The sequence below is a fragment of the Aotus nancymaae genome, unplaced genomic scaffold (genome assembly GCF_030222135.1).
Source record: "Aotus nancymaae isolate 86718 unplaced genomic scaffold, 86718_ANA_hifiasm-v0.15.2.pri h1tg000029l, whole genome shotgun sequence".
Lineage (NCBI taxonomy): Eukaryota > Metazoa > Chordata > Mammalia > Primates > Aotidae > Aotus > Aotus nancymaae.
Window position 1 is genome coordinate 70,735,958 of NW_026988442.1, and position 22,528 is coordinate 70,758,485.

At 35.0% G+C, this 22,528-nt stretch overlaps 1 protein-coding gene across 1 annotated transcript in view; it reads left to right on the forward strand.

The window, feature by feature from the left end:
* Positions 1–22,528, forward strand: part of LRP1B (LDL receptor related protein 1B) — a 1,560,879-nt gene that overhangs the window by 562,382 nt on the left and 975,969 nt on the right. Inside the window, exon 6 of the mRNA XM_064382912.1 lies at positions 6,983–7,111. Coding sequence (XP_064238982.1) covers positions 6,983–7,111 — 129 coding nt within the window. The remainder of the gene's footprint in view (positions 1–6,982; positions 7,112–22,528) is intronic.

Genomic DNA, 22,528 nt, shown 5'->3' on the forward strand with positions numbered 1-22,528 from the left:
GAAACTGCATAATCTGACCACAGGGAAGCCAAACTCACATATTTATTTGACTTATGTTCTTTTAAAACAACATTTAAAAATTAGAAAATTGCATACAAAAGTTTAGATGTTCTGGAAATTCAGGGCAACACTAGATGCCTCATAATCACAGAAGTCAGCCAGATATAAATGGTGCCAGACATGAATGATGCCTTTGAACATGCTTGCTTTTTCACTTCAAAACAGTCCTTGCCATTCGTACGTGTTTGGCTTAGATGTCTATTTTGCATCCTTCTCACTCATTTACTACACCTGACTCCTATAGTAATCAAGATCTGTGGTTCCCTTTGCAAGTGCGGAGCTGAGTTAAATGCACACATTCCTGAAAGTGGTGAATTAATTGTTTTTTGTGTTTAATTAAGTGCATAAAAACCACAACCATAACAAATTTCTTCTGTGGCACATCAGTGAAGAATTGCACAGCAATCATTTTAGAAGTCACCAGTGGGAGAGGAGCTCTTTGTACTTTCTCTATACTCCTTGAGACCCAGATCTGAGCATCATTTAGGCTTTCTCAAAACTGTATTTCCAGGTAGGTCTCATTATTTAAAGGAGAAAAGAAGGCAGCATTACAAGTAGTGGCATGCCTGTTTCTTTGTGGTTAATGTTGTGGAGTTCCACTCCAGTACATTCTGGTGAAGTAGAAAGAACACAGGAGATAAGTGATCATATTGCTCTCCCAGACAACATAATCACATCAGAAAAACTGAAATAGGAACCAATAATATTAAAGATGAAAATCTATGAAAATAGATAAGAATTATGACTGCCATCAGAGACAGACTTTACCAAATGTAAGCCTTAATTTCATTCAGCATTACTGCAGACTTAGCTCCAAACACTATATTTTTTTCTATCACCAAAAGTATTTTCTTCAAATGAGCCATCCATGACTGCTGGCTATTACATGACTCTGAAGGTATCTGAGTTTATGAATGCCATACAATTGCATAGTTTCACAATTTAAATGACTCTTCTGCTACTCAGCAATCTTTTTGCTTTCTCATAATAAACTCTTTTCTTAGCTTGGATATTCCCAGAAGCCAACCCTGAAACAAGGATTCACATGGCTGTTTTCCATTATTTGCCATTGTAGATTTTTCTTTTGCTTTCTTTCTTTCTTTTCTTTTCTTTTTTTTTTCTGGTGGTGGGGGTGAGAGGATACAGGAGGAGAAAGGCAATCCCCCATAGTTGGAGCAATTAAGCCAGCTACAACAAAGGGCGACTGAAGCTTAAGTGTGTGGCAAAACTTTCTAGCATGAGAGACAAGGGAACTCAGGCATGTATCCACCAATTTCTGAGGAGCACATTTGTTTGTTTATTTTTGTGTTGGAAGTATTATTATCCCTCCTGGAACCCTGACCTGCCTTGAGTCCTGGCAGAGCTTTTGGTGGGAGAGGAAGAAGGGTTTGGAAGTACCCTCAGGCACAGATAAAGATCCCTATGACTGTAGAATCACACTGAAAGATCTGAGCGATATGAGCAGACAGAATCTGCTATAATGCACTTGACCATTCCTTTCAATTCCTTCTTTATTCTCTCAAAATATGTTTCCTTAATCTATTCTCTTTGGTCTTAGTCATTGGCTCTTTATATTCTGGGTGCCATCTTGTATTAATTCTGCAACCTACCCTCCCTCTACTCACTGTTGACTTGTGTATCCACCCATGTTGCTTTTGCTGTCATTTCGGAAGAAGAGCTTTACTTCTGCTAGTCTTTTTATTTCATACATATTAAAAATCCTACTCACCCAAACTTTTGTCTTAACTTGGTCTATCAATTTCTACCCATTATGTATCTTTAAACACTACATTTTCACTAACACTGTAGTCAATAAATATTCTCACATTTCTTCTACACTAAAAGAAAACAAAAACCAAAACCAAAAACACAACAAATATCCACTCTTTATCCTATCTCTTCCTATAGCCGTCATTCCTGTATCTTCTTCCTTTATTATCCAAATACTTTAACAATCAACTACATTTACATTCACCATTATGTTATTTTCACTTCATTCCTCCATTTACTGCTATCTAGATTCTCATTCTATAATTTTAGTAAAGCAACTTTAAATATCTCTTTTCCATTAAAATCTAGTTAAAACCCTCACTTGTATTTTCTAAGGATTTTTAGAGGCTTCTCAGCATATCTGCAGTTTTCCAGAGCTTCTATATTTCTTATAATCTTGATTCAAACTCCACCTTCTTATTTATGTATCATTTTGAGATTATATATGGATTTTCTCCATTCCATACTCATCCACCCAGACGTAAAACTCAGTTCTTTTCTTAGAGTTTCCACAATTATAAAATCCATGCAAACAAGACAATTTGTATATGTAGCAAGAGTAACTGAAGACTTAGCAGGAAAAGATTTTATAAAACAACAAACAAATAATTTCAAATGTAATTTTTGATATTCCTATATTGAAACACTTAGGTTACCCCTTCACTGGGGATTTTTTAACATGCCAGTTGAGGTTTCTTTTTTCTCATATCACTTCTGACACCAAATTGGGTGGGATTTTTCCACATAGATTACCTAATTCTCTAATATCAACTGGGTGTGCAGTTCAATTCAACTCAATTCTGATATTATCCAGAGGTAGTGTAGACCCCATGGGTTAAGGGCCTAGTCCTGCAAGACTCAGGTACCAGTCACAAGTTCCAGGGTTCACCTATACCTTTGACCAACTAGCTATAAATTTGAGCATTCCCACAGCCCTCTCCTCAGATGCATTCATTCACTACCACAACTCAGAGAACTCAAAAAGTAATGGCAACAAAGCCAAAATAGACAAATGGGATCTAATTAAACTAAAGAGCTTCTGCACAGCAAAAGAAATTATCATTAGAGTCAACTGGCAACCAACAGAATGGGAAAAAATGTTGCAATCAACCCATTTGACAAAGGGCTAATATCCAGAATCAACAAAGAACTTAAACAAATTTAAAAGAAAAAAACAACCCCATCAAAAAGTGGGTGAAGGATATGAACAGACACTTCTCAAAAGAAGACATTTGTGCAGCCAACAAACATATGAGAAAAAGCTCATCCTCACTGGTCATTAGAAAAATGCAAATTAAAACCACATTCTCATGCCAGTTATAATGGTGATCATTAAAAAATCAGGAGACAACAGATGCTGGAGAGGATGTGGAGAAAGAAACAGGAATGCTTTTACACTGTTAGTGGGAGTGTAAATTAGTTCAACCATTGTGGAAGAAAGTATGGTGATTCCTCAAGGATCCAGAAATAGAAATACCATTTGATCCAGCAATTCCATTACTGGCATATACCCAAAGGATTATAAATTATTCTGTTATAAAGACACTTGCACGTGTATGATTATTGTGGCAATGTTCATAATAGCAAAGACTTGGAACTAACCCAAATGCCCATCAATGATACACTAGATAAAGAAAATGAGGCACATATACACCATGGAATACTTTGCAGCCATAAAAAAGGATCAGTTCATGTCCTTTGCAGGGACATAGATAAAGCTGGAAACCATGATTCTCAGCAAACTGACACAAGAACAGAAAATCAAACACCGCATAGTCACACTCATAAGTGGGTGTTGAAGAATGCGAACACATGGACACAGGAAAGGGTACATTACACACCAGGGCCTGTCAGGGAGTGGGGGGCTAGGAGAGGGATAGCAGGGAGTAGGGGAACAGGGGAAGGATAACATTAGCAGAAATACCTAATGTAGATGACGGGGTGATGGATGCCGTAAACCATCATGGCACGTGTATACCTATGTAAAAAACCTGCACATTCTGCACATGTACCTCAGAACTTAAGGTATAATTTAAAAAAGAAAAAGAAAATATTTTCTTTATGTTTTTAGTTTATTATAAAGAATGCAAAAGTCAAATGGAAGTGATGCATAGGGCAAGGAATGGGAAAGAAAAAGAGGGAAGCTTGGATGCCCTGTCTAGGTGCCTCATCCCCTCAGGGCTCCAATGTCTTCACCAAAATAGAAGCTCTCCAAGCCTCATTGTCCATGAGTTTTTTTAGCCCAACCCCCAGTCCCCTTTCTTCTCCTTGGAGGTCAGGAGGTGGCACTGAAGGTTTCCACACTCTAATCCACTGTTTGGTATTTTGATGACCAGCCCTCAGTCTGAGACTCCCTAGGGGCCCCACCATAAGTCACCTCATTAGCATAGACTTAGGTGTATTCTGAAGGAGCTCATTATGAATAACAAAAGACACTCCTATTACTCAACAAATTCCAAGAGTTTTAGAGCTCTGTGCCAAGCACTTTGAACAAAGGCCAAATATGCATTTTTATTATGTCACCTTAGTTTAACCCCTTTAATACCACAGCTTCAATCCATCCCATTACCTTTTGCTCTCCTCTTCCTTTTTCTGGTTTTCTTCTCCCCTACTTTCTCCAAAATTAATACAAGAGTCCCAAACTATCTTACCAAACTCTCTTAATAAGTCTAAGTTTGTGTTTCTTATCTTATTTAAGGATTCAGTGAAAACAAGTTCCAGTTAAGATCAGCCTTCCATTTGTGACTATGTGCCCTTCTTTTCCTACATCACACCAACATCACTACAAAAATGTCCTAATTATTGAATCCAAATGGCAATTTTAATCTTAATCTTATTGGATTTATGCATTGAATATAACCCTTTCATACACTGTGATATTCCTGAAAAGCTCTCATTTCTTGATTTTTTTCTTACATTATTCATTAATTTTCTTCACAGGAGACTGTAGGACTCCTTTTCCTTCCCTACCTCTTTCTCTTTCTCTCTCTCTCTCTCTCTCTCTCTCTTTCTCTCTCTTCCCTTTCTCTTTCTCTCTCTTTCTCTTTCTTTTCTCTCTTTCTTTTTCTTTCTTTCTTTCTTCTTTCTTTCTTTTCTTTTCTTTTCTTTTCTTTTCTTTTCTTTTCTTTTCTTTCTTATTCTGAGATAGGGCCTTGCTCTGTCACCGAGGCTGTAGTGCAGTGGTGCAATCTTGGCTCACTGCAACATCCACCTTCCAGGTTCAAGTGATTCTTGTTCCTCAGATGTCTGAGTAGCTAGAACAACAGGTGTACACCACCACGCCTTACTAATTTTTGTATTTTTAGTAGAGAAAGGGCTTTGTCATGTTGGCCATGCTGGTATTGAACTTCTGGCCTCAAGTGATATGCTCACCTTGGCCTACCAAAGTACTAGGAATACAGGCATGAGCCACTGCGTCCAGCCCTGATTCCTCTTTCTTGACTGTCCTTTCCACATTGGTATCCTATAGTATTTTGCAGTAGCCAAGTTTTTCTCATTTCCCCTTCCTCTGTGAGAAATAGCTATCTCCTATTTTTAAAATCTATAATCTATATGCTAGTGACTTCCAAATACTCCAGGACAGATCTCACCCTATATTACCAGTTCCATTCTCAATCGCTCATTGTTATGCATTTACTCAAGGCTGCCCTACAGACATCTCAAATTTAACACAACCAAATCAAACTCATTATCTCCTCCCATGATAGAGCCATTCAAATCTACACCTCTTGTATTCTCTACTTCAAAATTGGATCAATTTTCACTTCTGTCACATCCAATCAGTTTTCAAATATTGTCTGTTCTACTTCTTACACATTTGAGTCCATTCCCTCTTCATTTCCATTGCCACTGACTTAGTTCAAAATATAACTTCAAAAGATAATTTATTGGATATAATTAGCACATACCTAATTTTCCAGGATCCCTTCTCCACACTTACCAAAACCTTTATTTCATATGAGTTCCTTTAGTTTAGAAATGCAAAGAAAATCATATAGCTCATCTAATTAAAACGTTGCCAATGCCAATGTGTAAGTACAGTCTTTTAGCTGAGCATGCAGATACCTTCATTATCGGGCTCCCAATTTACTTTCCTAGTTTCGTCTCTTCTACGACTTCTCTTCCTATACCCTTGCTTCACTTGACTCCTTATGCTTCTTCTTTGAAACCCCCATGATACCATCCCGATGCCTTTCACATGCCCTTTTGATGAACTGAAACATCTTTTACCACTTAGTCTGAGGAAACCCAGATCAGGCTTCACACTGTTTAACATGAAGTCTTCATTTAACATTCCCCTTCTAATCCTAAGCAGTTTCACTTCCCTGTTTCTATCATAACTAGAGTATGCCCCTATTATAAGGAAATGTTTACTATCATAATTGTATTTCTCCAGACTTGTCTTACTCAGCGGTAAGGACCGTATTTTATTGATTTTTGTCTTCTGAAAAGATTAGTACAGTTGTTGGTACATAAAACAGACTGAGTATACATTTGTCTAATTAACTACTGACAAGGATGCCTTTTTATTCAATTGGTGAGTTAGGAATCACTGAGTATCTGTTGTTCATAAAGATTTGAACTGGATATCAGAGGAAGGAATTATATAGAGAAAATAGAGTGAAGGAATCGAAGAAGGGACTACAGATATTAAAATAAAATTTAATTAAGATAAAGTCTTTATTTTCAGTAGGTACTCAACCGTTTCCTCTCTTTTAAGTAGTGAGTGTGATTTGTATAATATGGCTCAGAACCCTTATTTAATCTGTTGATTGAAAAATCACATTACTAGTATAAATCTTTGTTACAATAGTGAAAAGTCAGTGTCATAAACACTGGAACTATTCAACAAATACTAATTGGAGTACATTTTGTACCTTTGCAAAAATATCCAAGGACTTCTAGCCTGCCTATCACAAATGCAAATAAACCTTCTTTTAAAATATATGATTTGATCCTGTTTGATGTTTTGTCTCTATAAATGTTAAGGCAACAAAAAGTTTAATTTTAGTTAGTGTGGTTTTGAAAAGACTTACTAGAATCGGCTTTTCCTTAATAGTCTATTTCCAAAGTTCAAAAATAATATTTTCTTCAAGGAGAAAAGAAAATGCCCGATACAGCTGCTTAGAAATGATGCCAATTTTCCTTTTAGATCAAGATGAATGTGCTGTTTATGGTACATGCAGCCAGACCTGCACAAATACACATGGATCTTACACTTGCAGTTGTGTGGAAGGCTACCTAATGCAACCAGACAACAGGTCTTGCAAGGCTAAAATTGGTAAGTTATGACTTTTTTGTTTTGTCTTTCCAGAATTATTTGTTTCCTTTTTACAGTTCTTTTTCATTAGAGATGTGGTACAGCAGAAATATGGACATTGAAGAGAGAGATTTTCCTTCATTTTAATACGCTTCCCTATAGTTAGGAATCCAGAGCAATTCTTTCAATTGTCACTAATCATTATAAAACTCCTTTCATTACTCCTTCCAAAAAGGAAGTTTTCTTTCTTTTTTCTTTCTTTCTTATTTTTTTTGAGATGGAGTCCTGCTCTGTTGCCCAGGCTGGAGTGCAATGGCATGATCTTAGCTCATTTCAACCTCTGCCTCCCAGGTTCAAGTAATTCTCCTGACTCAGCTTCCCAAGTAGCTAGGAATACAAGCATGCACCATCACACCTGGCTTATTTCTGCATTTTTAGTAGATGCATGGTCTCGGCATGTTGGTGAGACTGGTCTTGAACTCCTGGCCTCAGGCTGTTCACCCACCGCAGCCTCCCAAAGATCTGGGATTACAGGCGTGAGCTGCCATGCCAAGCCTATTACAGGAAGTTTCTAATTAGCAAAAATTTGTTCAAAAGATGTGGATTAATTGATTTGAAATACCTATCTCTCTCCTGGTCTACTACAATAGATTCTAGTTAGGAATCTAAAAATTACCTCCTGCTTTACCTCCAAAATTAATTTTTTACATAATAAAGTGATCTGCTACTAAAATATAAACCAGATCATATTATTCTCTTGCTTCAAATCTCCCAATAACTTTCACTCACCTTGAAAATAAAATCTAAACTCCTCACAGGACCTCTAAGGGCCTAATGTCCTGATACCATTTCCCTTTCCAATGTTAGATCTCCCACTGCTCTTGTTTCATCATCAATGCCAGCACACTTGTATTCTTGTCCTTCTTCAACTGTGTTTCTTTTTTATCTGCCTGTAATGCTTTTTTCTGTGAGACTCACATTAATGTATCCTTCTTATTGCTTGAGTCGCAGCTAAAATGTCAATATTCAGAGTGACCTTCTCAATCCATTCTATTGAATGGTATCTACCCTCTCCATCATGGTATTATTTTCCATTGTTATTTATGCATACTTACTCTATCACTGTATAATTTCCCAGTTTTATTTTCCTTATAGAATTACCATTTGAAATTAGTTCATGTATATGTTTATCACATGATTACTCCAGAATAAGCATTATGACAGTACAGAACTTGTTGAATCTGTTTACTGTTATTTACTCAGTATTGATCATTGCCTAGAACATATAAGTACTCAATAAATATTTGCAGAAAAAAAGGGAGGAAGGAAGGAAGGAGGGTAAGTGGGAAAAAAGGAAAAGGGAAAGGAGAATAAACTCGTTTTGCTAACCAAAATTACTAAAATGAGTGTTTCACTCTTAAACGTTTAAATTTCGTGTTTCAAAACTGCCTTTTACTACTAACCTGCAAATAAAGCCTGTAGTTTCCACACAGCTTCAGCCTACTCAGTAAGTGAACACTCAGTAAATGTTCACTTTGATTGGCTAATGAAACAGCTTTGAGATACACCAGTCACAATCCTATAATGCTAATAGTTTTGTGGACTGAATTAGCTTGGGAATAATATAAGGAAATACTATACAGAATATTCCATCTGGGTTCTGCTAACTTCCTCCAAGTGTAGTTTCATATCAGACATTTTCAAATTATGATGTATTGGTGAATTAATGGGCATCCTCCCCCTCCCTTATTAGCAGTTGGTAAATTAAGCGTGAAATTTCTTTTCTGAAACCACATTGGGCAAACATTAGATTAGCTCAGCAAGCTGCAGTTGTTTCTCTTTACACATAACCTCATGTTATAATTTCAATCATTTCCCAGAGATAGTATAGTTAATTATTGGCAAAACATATTTATCTACAAATTATCAACAACAACAAAACACACTTTTATTTCTTAGTTTATTCTTTGAATTACTGACTTGATTTATGAAGCCCTATTTGAGGGCAATCCTTGAGAAAAATTAGGTCAGGTTATGTTTCCCTTTTTGCCACCACCCAGAGTTCTGATTTAAAATATTGATGAATGAAAGAAGTAGAAGGCTTGCTATTTGCTGTTTCTATTGATCCACACAATATTGCTACACAGGGAGAGTGTAATGTAATAAACCCTATAAAGGAAGTACTTCCTCTTTTTCTACATAGGTGGGTTATCTTACAGTAACAGAATAAAACCAGAAAAGGATGGAACATGATAATGTCCTACAACATCAAGGAAATGTGATGACTCTAGAATTGATAATGGAATATATAAATCTCTTCACCTCTAGGTCTTTAGCTTGATGACAATATATACCTACAGAATTTGAAAAATATGTGGTTACCATGGGAATGTTGCTGTGCTTTATAGTTTAAAGAAAATGAGTTGCTAGCATGAGCATAAGTTTATAACAAAGACTGATGAGTTCTAAAGGTCACGTGGATATTTGAACCAATGTATTTGTACAATTTAAGGGAAAAACTGTCTGTTTGGCTTTGGTTTTCTCATATTTATAGCAAGTGAGCCAGAGGATACTTTTGGCTTCAGTTGTATGTAATTCCCGTTAATGTAATCAGGTTAAAATTTTTCTGGCAGTTTTAGTATATAGTAATGTGGCTATATCTGACAAGTGCTAGAAAAAAAGTTATAAATTAAGCCAGGTTCATCTTAAGGCTTTGGCTTTCCTTCTTTCAGTTGCCTGGCTGCTGAGATTGGCCCCTCTTTTCTCTCCTTTTGTTACAATTCTACCCTACTGGACTCCAGAGCCTAACTTTCCCTCCAAGATAAGCCAGAGTTTCAGGGCTTTCAGCAGCTGGGTGGTGTGGAAAGCAAGGGAAGGTCAGAATGGCCTGGCCCCAGACAATGGATACATGGAAAAGATCTCCAGGCTTTAGAAAGAAAGAATACTATAAAAATATCAAGCCAAAGTGATGCAATGAGAAGCTAGATCTAGATCCAAGAAGATGGTTCTGCAAAGACAGTACAAGATGATAGATGAGTAAAAAGTTACTGAGAAATAGCACTCTATGTGAAGGCAGAAAGAGGCAACGTTAACCGACTGGGAAGCTGCTTCTAAAGGTGCTGAACTAGTCCAGCATAGATCAATTATCATGGTCTTTTCCCAACTATTCACCCCAAAGCTTGCCAGTGGGGTCTTATTTTCAAGACATTAGATAGTAATTAGGTAAATTAATCTAAGTTAATTGATTATTCCGCCTTTGTAATATAATACCTGAACCCAAGTAAAATTCATAAGCCTTAAGAGCATCTTTAAGAAATAACTGTATTGAAGGGAGGAGATTTTAGACACTACAGCAGATGAGGGAAGAGATTAATGTTAGGCAGGAGGCCTTTTTATTTCTATTAATTCATGTAATGCAGACAAATTTTCTCCTTTCTACACTTAGTAAGATTGACTCTGACTGATGAAATACAGAACAAATTGTTTCAGAGTTGCAAGGACCTTCAAAGGTAATCTAGTAGAATTTAACACTTGATACTATCTGTTTTTTTATCTTCAAAAAAGTAATTTCTAAAAGAAAAGTTTGAAACATATTTTTAAAAGTAATTTTAACTTAAATATGCATAGTTGAATAGTTTTATATAGGAGACATACAAGACTATATATTTTATGAGAGAGCATTTATTACTTTGTCACAGAACACACATTAAAAGTAAGTAATTGATGCCTGTTTATTTATTTATTTTAAGAAATGTAGTCTAACTCTGTTGCTGAGCCTGGAGTACAGTGGCATGATCATAGCAGCCTCGAACTTCTGGGCTTAAGCCATTTTCCCACCTAAGCCTTTAAGTAGCTGAGACTACAGGCACAAACCACCATGCCCAGCTAATTTTTATATTTTTTGTACACAGGATCTCTCTATGTTGCCCAGGCTGGTCTTGAACACGGCCTCAAACAGTCCTCCTTATGTGCCCTCCCCATGTGCTGAGATTACAGGTGTGAGCCACCGCACCCACACAAAAGCTAGTCATTTTTCTAATTGAATGTTAGGATTTGTCATGTGAATAAAAGAAAAAAAAGTAAAAAATAACCATGTATAGGTACCCAGTAAAAATTCCTGCATATATATCTATATATCTATATATCTATATCTATATATCTATATCTAAATCTATATCTATATCTATATCTATATATAATTACATGTTAGGTTCTGGGGTATATGTGCAAAACATGCAGGCATGTTGCATAGGTACATACATGGCAATGCGGTTTGCTGTCTCCATCCCCCTGTCACCTATATATGGCATTTCTACCCATGTTATCCCTTCCCAACTACCTACCCATCACTGTCCCTCCCCTAGTCCCCCCCAACAGACCCCAGTTTGTGATGCTCCCCTCCCTGTGTCCATGTATTCTCATTGTTCAACACCCACCTATGAGTGAGAACATGTGGTATTTGATTTTCTGTTCTTGTGTAAGTTTGCTGAGAATGATGTTTCCATATTCATCCATGTCCCTACAAAGGACACGAACTCGTTTTTTGTGCTTGCATAGTATTCCATGGTGTATATGTGCCACATTTTCCTTGTCAAGTCTATCTTTGATGGGCATTTGGGTTGGTTCCAGGTCTTTGCTATTGTAAACTGTGCTGCAATGAACATTCGTGTGCATGTGTCTTTATAGTAGAACGATTTATAATCCTTTGGATATATACCCAGTAATGGGATTGCTAGGTCAAATGGAATTTCTATTTCTAGTCCTTGAGGAAGCCCCACACTGTCTTCCACAATGATTGAACTAATTTACACTCCCACCAACAGTGTAAAAATGTTCCTATTTCTCCACATCCTCTCCAGCATCTGTTGTCTCCAGATTTTTTAATGATCACCATTCTAACTGGCATTAAGTGGTATCTCAATGTGGTTTTGATTTGCATTTCTCTAATGACCAGTGATGATGAGCATTTTTTCATATGTTTGTTGGCCTCATTTATGTCTTCTTTTGAAAAGTGTCTGTTCATGTTCTTCACCCACTTTTGAATAGGTTTGTTTTTTTCTTGTAAATCTGTTTCAGTTCTTTGTAGATTCTGGATATTAGCCCTTTGTCAGATGAGTAGATTGCAAAATATTTTCCCATTCTGTTGGTTGCTGGTTCACTCTCATGATTTTTTTTTTTTTTTTTTTTTTTTTTTTTTTGCTGTACAGAAGCTCTGGAGTTTAATTAGATCCATTTGTCTATTTTGGCTTTTGTTGCCAATGCTTTTGATGTTTTAGTCATGAAGTCCTTGCCTATGCCTATGTCCTGAATGGTTTTGCCAAGGTTTTCTTCTAGGGTTTTTATGGTGTTAGGGCTTATGTTTAGATCTTTAATCCATCTGGAGTTAATTTTAGTATAAGGTGTCAGGAAGGGGTCCAGTTTCTGCTTTCTGCACATGGCTAGCCAGTTTTCCCAACCCCACTTATTAAACAGGGAATCCTTTCCCCATTGCTTGTTTTTGTCAGATTTGTCAAAGATCAGATGGTTGTAGATGTGTGGCATTTCCTCCGAGGCCTCTGCTCTGTTCCATTGGTCTATATCTCCATTTTGGTACGTACGATGCTGTTTTGATTACTGTAGCCTTGTATTATAGTTTGAAGTCAGGTAGTGTGATGCCTCCAACTTTGTTCTTTTTGCTTAGATTTGTCTTGGCTATGCAGGCTCTCTTTTGGTTCCATATGAAATTTAAGGTGTTTTTTTCCAGTTCTGTGAAGAGGATCATAGGTAGCTTGATGGGGATAGCATTGAATCTATAAATTACTTTGGGCAGCATGGCCAGTTTCACAATATTGATTCTTCCTAACCATGACTATGGAATGTTTCTCCATTTGTTTGTGTTCTATCTTATTTCCTTGAGCAGTGGTTTGTAGTTCTCTTTGAAGAGGTCCTTTACATCCTTTGTTAGTTGTATTCCTAGGTATTTATTGTCTTTGTAGCAATTGTGAATGGCAATTCATTCTTGATTTGGCTCTCTTTAAGTCTGTTATTGGTGTATAGGAATGCTTGTGATTTGTGCACATTGATTTTGTACCCTGAGACTTTGCTGAAGTTGCTTATCAGTTTAAGGAGAGTTTGGACTGAGATGATAGGGTCTTCTAAATATGTAATCATGTCATTGCAAATAGAGACAATTTCACTTCCTCCTTTCCTAATTAAATACTCTTTATTTCTTTTTCTTGCCTAATTGCTCTGGCTAGAACTTCCAATATTATATTGAATAGGAGTGGTGAGAGAGGACATCCTTGTCTAGTGCCAGATTTCAAAGGGAATGATTCCAGATTTTGCCCATTCAGTATGATATTGGCTGCGGGTTTGTAGTGAATAGGTTTTATTATTTTGAGATACGTTCCATTGATACCTACTTAATGAATCCAAGGTGGAAAACACTCTTCAGGATATTATTCAGGAGAATTTCCCCAACTAGCAAGGCAGGCTAACATTCAAGTCCAGGAAATATAGAGAACACCAGAAAGATATTCCTAAAGAAGAGCATCCCTGAGGCATATAATCATCAGATTCACCAGGGTTGAAATGAAGGAAAAAATGCTAAGGGCAGCCAGAGAGAAAGGTACCCACAAAGGGAAGCCCATCAGACTCACAGCGGATCTCTCGGCAGAAATCCTACAGGCCAGAAGAGAGTGGGGGCCAATATTCAACACCCTTAAAGAAAATAACTTTCAACGTAGAATTTCATATCCAGCCAAACTAAGCTTCATAAGCGAAGGAGAAATAAAATCCTTTACAAACAAGCAATTGCTGAGAGAGATATTTTTGAGAATAGAGTTGTAGTAATGACTTGTCAAATCTGAAAATAAAAACATATTTTAAATTTGACTTTCTTTTAATTAATTCATATTGATTTGATATAAAAATATGTATTGAATGTGAAACCTTGGGGCTAAAGCAGGCTCACGTAGAACCTGTAACAGTAAAAGTAACAGCAAATGGTGTTTAACTTATGAACGACTGGCAATTTTACTCCTAATAAATTCAGGCTCACTGGACTGTATTTCTCAGTGTCCTAACTACTCACTAAAGGCAGGCACTTATCTACCCCATCTTACGAATTCTCCTGAACCTCTAGGGCTCTACTGATTGCACTGAAGCAACAGTAAAAGAAAGAACACTAATTTTATGATCATCACTATATAGCCAGTGCATCAAATTCTCTTCCTCCCCAAAGAAAATTTTAAACTTATGTTAGTAGATGATTAATTGCCCCTAGAGTCTTAAAGTAAGAGCCATAGGAAGTTATATTTGATTATTTTTTCTTTCTCTTTTTCTATTTAAGAATCATAGCAGATAAAACAGCAAATGATATGAAAACATTCCCTCCCTAGCGCTGTCTAGAAATATGCTTCCTTTGATTATACAGGGACTATGATTCCTATTCTTACAAGTAGGAGTTTCATTGCCTCAATAGTCTTTTGTTTGTTTGTTTGTTTTCCCTAAATCAATGAACTGCAAATATAAGCTGTAACAGAATCCTGAAGTTATTTTTAATAGGCTGTCTTCTCTCACTGCTCCAATTACTCCGTGGCAAAGAGGTACCCTCTCTATCTGCAGTCACACTGTACTGAATAAGCCTCTGTACTACAGAAATTCTAGAGCTTCCCAGAGGCATTTGGAACCCTGGACATGTAGCCTGGCCACTAAAATATTTCTCTATTTTATGGAGTATTTTTACTTTACATCTTTTCTGGCCGATCACTCAGTTAGAAATCACATTTCATGCCAGAATAGGGCAAGGATTTCTGATGGAATTTTCATTATCCAAATGATACAACACAGTTTTTTCTCTCTGTCTCCAAACACTGTTAATGAGTATGTCAGTGTAGGGGTACAAAATCTCCTCATGAATAGTCTATACTGGGTTTTTTTTTGTTTTGTTTTGTTTTGGCTGGGGGATATCATCATCACAGTCTAGTACCTTTCTTGATAATTCTAATGTTTTTTCCAGAAACAAAGTTGTAAGATTGATAGCAGAGACATAACCATGTGTTATTATTATTATTATTATTATACTCTAAGTTCCGGGATAGATGTGCAGAACGTGCAGGTTTTTTACGTATATATATATACACACCATGGTGGTTTGCTGCACACATCAACCCATTACATACATTAGGTATTTCTCCTAATGCTATTCCTTCCTTAGCCCCCCAGCCCCCAACAGGCCCCGTTGTGTGCTGTTCCCCTCTCTGTGTCCATAAGTTCTTATTGTTCAACTACCTTTATGTGTTATGAAACCTTTCATTTACCCTTAGTCTAAGAAAATATCAGACATGGGGAAAAAAAAGCATGTCTTCCATTTTCTTCATAATGTATTTTTATTGTAATCTAGCAAGAACTTATGTGTGTGAGTATAAAAAATTACATGACCATATTTATGGGCTCTAGGTGTGACAGTCAATAAACTTTGCTTTTATAAATGGCACAACAGATAGGCAGAAATTTCTATCATGCTTTTTATAATTTTTTGTAGACTATCTGTCAAATTATTGATTAAACCCTCAATTTAGAATGTGAGAGAATTTATATCACCCTCTCCAATTAACGCTTTTTCTATCTTAGAATAGGACCTTCTAATGAAAATAGAAAGAAATGATGAAGCACATTTAAATTTATAAAAATTACAAGTGGTTAAATAGATGAGGCAAGAATGTACATAGTTATATAACTTTTCTGTTGCTTTACTTGGGAAAAATATAAAAGTATATCATTATTGAAATCCTCAGGGGGAAAGAAAACCTCAAAATCTGAGTAGACAGAATAATTTTGACAGTTTTATGAGAAAAAATTGATTTTTTCAGAGTCTTCAAGGCATCCTCTGTATCAATTCCAATCTGTAGGGATTGAAAAAAAGTCTGGGGTAATAAAAGCAGTTAGAGAGTGCTCCTTGGGCACTCCTGCCCCTGGAGAATGTAATTGCCTTTGACAGAGATAACTAATATTCTGCATATTTCCCCTAATCATGCTGCCTATGGTCACTTTAGCCTTGAGAAGGGAAAACCTGTTGCATTGATTTCATTTTTAAATGTATATATTTGTTTTAGAACTCACACAGCCTCTGTCTATGCCTCCCATGAAAGATAATCCCAACCAAATTGTTCAATTATATCTTAGTACCTTTCGGATGTTTAGAACGTCAAGTTATGAAGAACATAGCTGATAAAGTAGCTAGAAGTTTGGTACGTCATCATGATTGAGTACTTAGAGTACTTAGTATGTCTTTATAATAGCAAAGTAGAAATTTGTGATCTTACATATAAATTTTCTATTTAAATCTTTGTCAGACAACAGTAAAATATATTAAATGACCTTTACTTTTTCCCACTGCTAGTTGATGAGTTTCATACATCTACCTCCCTACTTCTTATTGTAAGGTGATGATCTTATTTCATATTTCCCTGAGAAAGTAGAAGCAATTAAAAGAGAATTTTCTTGCCCAAACTCCATTAACTGTCCTAGTCTATTTGAATCTAGAACTAATCACTCCACCTTCTTTTTGTTTGAATTAGAAAACAAACTGACTTTTCTCCTAAAAGAAAGGCCTATCCTGCAAATGTACACCAATCCTATCTTCTCTTACGTGTTCAAGAATTATACTCAAATAATTGTCTTCTTTATTCCTCGAATCACTGATATTTTTTTTCTCTTAGGTCATTCCCACCAGCATACAAGCATGTTGTGAAGATGGTCCAAAACAACTTCCTTTAAACCTATACTCCTGTCCGGCTACTTCTCCATTTTTCTTTTCCCTGCATAGGAAAACTTACGGAGTGTTGCTTCTTTTCCAGTTTCCTTTGCTGAGCTCTTGAATCCGCTTGATGGAATCTTACATTATCTTTCTTACTCACACCTATTGCCAAGGTCTTCCGTGACCTCCCGTTGCCTGTTAGTCCCCTATTGCTCTTAAACGCACTGCTGATCATTGTCTCCTTAAAGACTTCACCTCTTAAAGCAGCACAGTATTGAAATTCTTCTCTTCCCTTACTAGGCATTTTTTTTTCCTCAGTTTACTTTGCTTTATTATCTTCATTTTACCAATATTTTTGACATGATTCAGCACTGAGTCCTTTAGACATCTTTTTATTGATTTCCTAGGACCTTTCATCCTATATCACAGCTTTAAAAAATACCTTCTGTCATGGTTTTAAAATATCAAGAGACTTCCCAGTTTTTATCACCAGGTATGATGACTCCATTGAACTTCAGACTCACAGATCCAATTATATATTTCATATCTCCATCTGGATATTTAACAGAAATATCAAACTCTATGAACTTTCAATTCTCTCTCGTAATAATGCTCTTTCTTCAGTTTTCCATCTTGGTAAGTTTTCCAACATTCACCCAATTGTTTAAGCCAAAACATTGGATTCATCCTTCACTGCATTCCTTTTCTGAAACCCTTTATTTCTAACTCGTAAATACATTCTGAATTAGATTACCCTCTCTAAAGATCAGACCGTCCTCATTACCTCTATACTTTACACAATTTCGTGGAATTTATCACTGTCAAACAATATTAAATAGTGTTTGTTTACTTGCTTATTATATTTTTTCATGTACTAAAATGTAAGCTCGATAAAAGCAAACTAAAAAAAGATTTTGTTAGTTTGTTCACTGTTGTATTTCTAGCATCTAGACCCTGGCAGAAGCTAGCCAGGCTCAATAAATATTTGTTGAATGGCTAATAAATATTCAAATACTGAGGCAGTATTTCCTTTTTAGGAGCCATATTAAATGTGGCTCTTTTAAGACCTCACGTTTTCAAACTGAAATTACTTTATAAATAGGAGTTACTTAGAAGCAATTTTCAAATGAGTCAATACCCATTACATTTTAAACTCAAACTACTAATGTGTAATGTTGAAGAATACGTCTGAGTAGAGAAAATAATTTTCTATAGATAAAGTATTTTCCACTGGCTACAATTAGAAAGGTGACTGGGAGATTTTAAAATAGCCATTGGCCACTTCTCAGTAATTAATATGAACTCATCATCACTGGACTGTCTGCTAGTGCTAATATCCATGTAATAATCTAAAATTTGAATGACATATTCTGAAATTCTGAGATTTTCTTATAAACCTTTGGTGGTTATAAATTAAATTAATTTCATTATGTTTCCCTATTAAAATAAAAATGTACCGTTTATTTCATTGTACTTATTAAAATACATTATTTTACAATTTATTAATTCAGTAAAGTATCCTTAAAAAACATTGAGGAGTTCATATTCAAACAGTCCCTCATGTTTCATTCATTTATTAAACACTTGCCGTGCGCCTAGTAAGGCTTTTAGATAATAGAGGAAATAAATAATTCCTTGGTCTCATTAGACCAGCTCTCTGCAAAACAGGGAAATTGTGAGAGCTGCCAATTTGCACAATGAAAAGATGTTTTTGCTGGGAAGGGCATGATATTATTGTCTTTTGTTGTTCTTATAAAGTGAGTCTTCTTCCAGAAAAACAACATATTGCATTGCTTCTCAATTCTTGCATTTCAAGTTGAAATATTCTCTAAACGAAGGTACTAGCTTTTCACTAGTAAAATCTAAATAGCAAAATGACTAAATTGTTTTAAGGTTTATGGTTAATTCAGGTTTATCAATAGTTTACCTGAGGGAGTTTATACAATGCCAAAGACAACATTAAAAAGCACAGGTTGGGCACAGCAGCTCATGCCTATAGTCCTGGCACTTTGGGAGGCCAAGGAAGGAGGATTGCTTGAGATAAGAAGTTTGAGACCAGCCTGGGAAACATAGTGAGACCCTGCCTCCATATAAAAATTAAAATTAAAAAAACTGGAAAACAGAACAAAACAAAAAACATAGCTTTAGCCATTGGACTAATGTGCAACACTGAACTCATCATCTTCTCTAAAAACTGATTACTTTCTTCTCTTACTGTTTCTTTTAGTGATATGCTTTCTCCCTATCACCCACATCTAAAATTTCCGAGTAATCCTTGACTTCATCTTGCTCATTGTCCACAATACAAGAATAACTGCAATTTAGAATTTCTGCTTTATTGCACCAACCCATTTCTACTTAAGATCTCAACACCTCCTACTTTAGGTTCTTATCACCTTTTTTCTGAGAAATTAAAATGGCATTTCTGTGTTCAGTAATTCAGATATCTGATACCTATGTCCAGAATTTTTTCATAATTTTGGGTTACTTTCTTTATAAATAAAAATGAAATTAATGTTATTCTCTGTGTGACATATAGAATCTAGTTTGGGGAACCTAACTATATTTGCCTAGGGAAATCTTTGAGAATTCTCTGGGGCTTATATTTTTCCTAATGACTTCTTCCAGTAGGAATGTTGCCGTATATGACCATTCTTTATTTCTGCACTGCATGAATCTAAACAGGAACAAAGATATCTTTTCCAGCTTGTAACTCCTTTCCAACTTCACTCTAGATTTCAAGGCAGTGTGTAAGCAAGATGTTTACATTTTACCTTAATGTACACATGAATTACACTTCTGACATGAATTATACTCTACCACTTAAAAAGTAAAAGCAAGAACATTTTAAAATAATACAATAGATTATCATTAACTATGGTTACCATGCTGGAAAACAGATCTATATAACTAATTCCTCCTAACTGTAATTTTGCATACTTTGTCTAACCTGATCCCCCAAATGCCTTAGCTTCTGGTAACAAACATTTTACCCACTATTTCAATGAGATCATCGTTTTTAGATTCTACATGAATGAGATATGTGATAGTTGTCTTTCTATGACTGGCTTATTTCACTTAACATAATGCTTAGAGAAGGGATGTTTAATGTTCCCATCCCAAAAATGATATCTATGTGAGGTAATATATTTGTCAATTACCTAGATTTAACTATTCCACAATATGTATACTTCCAAACATCATGTTGTACATTACAAAAACATACAAATTTGTCAATTTAAATAAATTTAAATAAGTAACCACCCACCACCGCCATGAAAGCAAAAACAGACAATTTGGAAAGTTGAGTGGGAAATTTCTACTTCCGACTGTATTCTACTTATCCTTCTCAGTATATTTTACCCACTCATGTAATATTTTACATATTATTTATGACTTGATCTTCTTTAAGCATAGTTTTGATCATTTTATACTGTATTTCTAAAATTAACACTGGTTTCCTGTTTCAGCCGAAATTAAACATAAGTTCATCATGTTGTCATTCAATAGCATGTATAATTTGTCCTTGACCTATTCTGTCAGCTACTCCAAAATTCTGTAAGTTTGAATTCAGTCATTTTCACTTAGTAGCTATATTATCTTAATATTAAGATTAATAACTCTTAAATGAGTTATTAATCTTAAAATATGTTTCATATTCACTGAATTAAAGAGGTATTGTTCACATACAATAAACTAATAATTGTAAACCATGAATTACAGTGTCTGGCTCCTAAAATATGCTCAGAAAACATTAGCTATTGTTAGGATCATTATTAAATACTCCACCAGTTATACATGTTGTACCCTGCAGAAAACTGAAAAACTGAGGTCAATATCTCCTCAACATATTCAAGTCTGTCACATATCTGTACTTTTGTCAAAGCTGTTTCTTTTGCTTGAGTTTCTTTTATCCACCTCTGCTTATTGAATTCTTGTTCTTCCATAAGGCAAGGCTGAGACCAAATACCATCACCATCAGAAAACTTTTGCCTCCACTAAACAGATATATCTAACCATTCTTTGAAACTCAATGAGACTATACATCTTTTATGAAAGATATTATACCTGATTATAAAAATATAGTTCTTTGTAGAGATCTTAAACTTTCCACAGAATTATATCTTTCTTGAAAGCAAACTGTCCTACTGATCTCTTTCAGATCCCAGCTGAATGATGAAATCTATAAACACTAGATAAATTTAAAAAAAAAGTTTACCCAAAGAATACTTCAGCATAAATACATTGTGATGATAAAAGATAGTGCTGGGATAAATTGTAGCATACTTGTAGCAATATGCATTTTCTTGTTCCGTCCAATACAATTTTTAATGCATTTTCATTTTTCCACATTTGATTTATATATTATTTTTAAAGAAAATGTGATAGAATAGTTTCTTCTGATGTATGACAATATGTCATTATTCTGAATATTATTCATTTTGGTAAAAATATTTTTTCATTAAAAAATAGTTAAGAAATGAAAACAGGGAGAAATCAATTTTGCCATTATGTTTTGACAAAGAAAACATTTCAGTGCTATATCTTTTTTCACTTACATGATATTGATCCATATTTTCAGTTTGGTTTGATTGACTTTGATCTATAATTTATTATATATTTGAGTACTGTAATACCGTCTCTCTTTTTTATTTTTGCCCCACACCATGATTCTGTATCTCCCTTTTTTAAACTACATAATTTTCTCCTAATATTACATATCTAACTTTTTCTGTTCTTTGTATAATTCTAGACGTTTTCTAAAAATTAGCTCTTTTACAGATTGCCTGCATTTTGTTTCGTGTGTTAGTAGTTCACTTCTTACATAGGTTTGAATGATTTTGATTAGAAGTTCTTAGTCTTCTCATTTCTAACTGCATGCCCATTTTCCTTATTTTTATAGCATTTATATAATTTGTATATGATAAAATAAGAGTAACACTGACAAAAAATTCTGTTTCAATCTTTGAAGTTCATTATTGGCTTAAAACCAATTTTTTTTCTGTTGTATAGATTACAGCTTTCTGTTTTCTCACAATATTAGTCTGACTCTCCATTTTATATACTTTATATACAAGTCATTATTCAACTTTTTATGCAGTTAAAACTGTTATTTTTTTCATCTTTGACTTCAGAAATATTGATGTGCACATGCTGGGAACTTCATTCAGTGGATATAATCGCTTACAAATTAAGGAACACTAGAACATAGCATAACGATAATATATATTTATATATACATTTACTATACACATATATTTGTTAGTTACATAGTTATTTGTAAGTATCTGAATTTATTACTTCAATCACTTAAAAGGACACTAGCCAAATTAATATTCTTGTAATTGAGTAGAAGAACTGGATGTTTAAATGAAACCTTAAAAGTGACAAGTTTTTACACATATTGAAAACATTTATTTAGCAAAAAACATACGTCAAAATCATTATTGTAAGTAAATAAATCCACTTTTCGTGTATTTTTGACTGTGAGAGGATAAGGATATGCTTGCAAGGACATGGTTGTAGTGGCTTGGAATTTAAATAGGTATTTTTATGAATCTGGTCAACTAAGCATTTCCATGTTTCCAAGTTTCTCTTTTCAATTCACAATTTTAGAATCAGTCTTCAAAGGTTGTGACAATAATGAATACAACATACATTATTGGAAACATCAAATCATTTTTGATCATACACAGCAC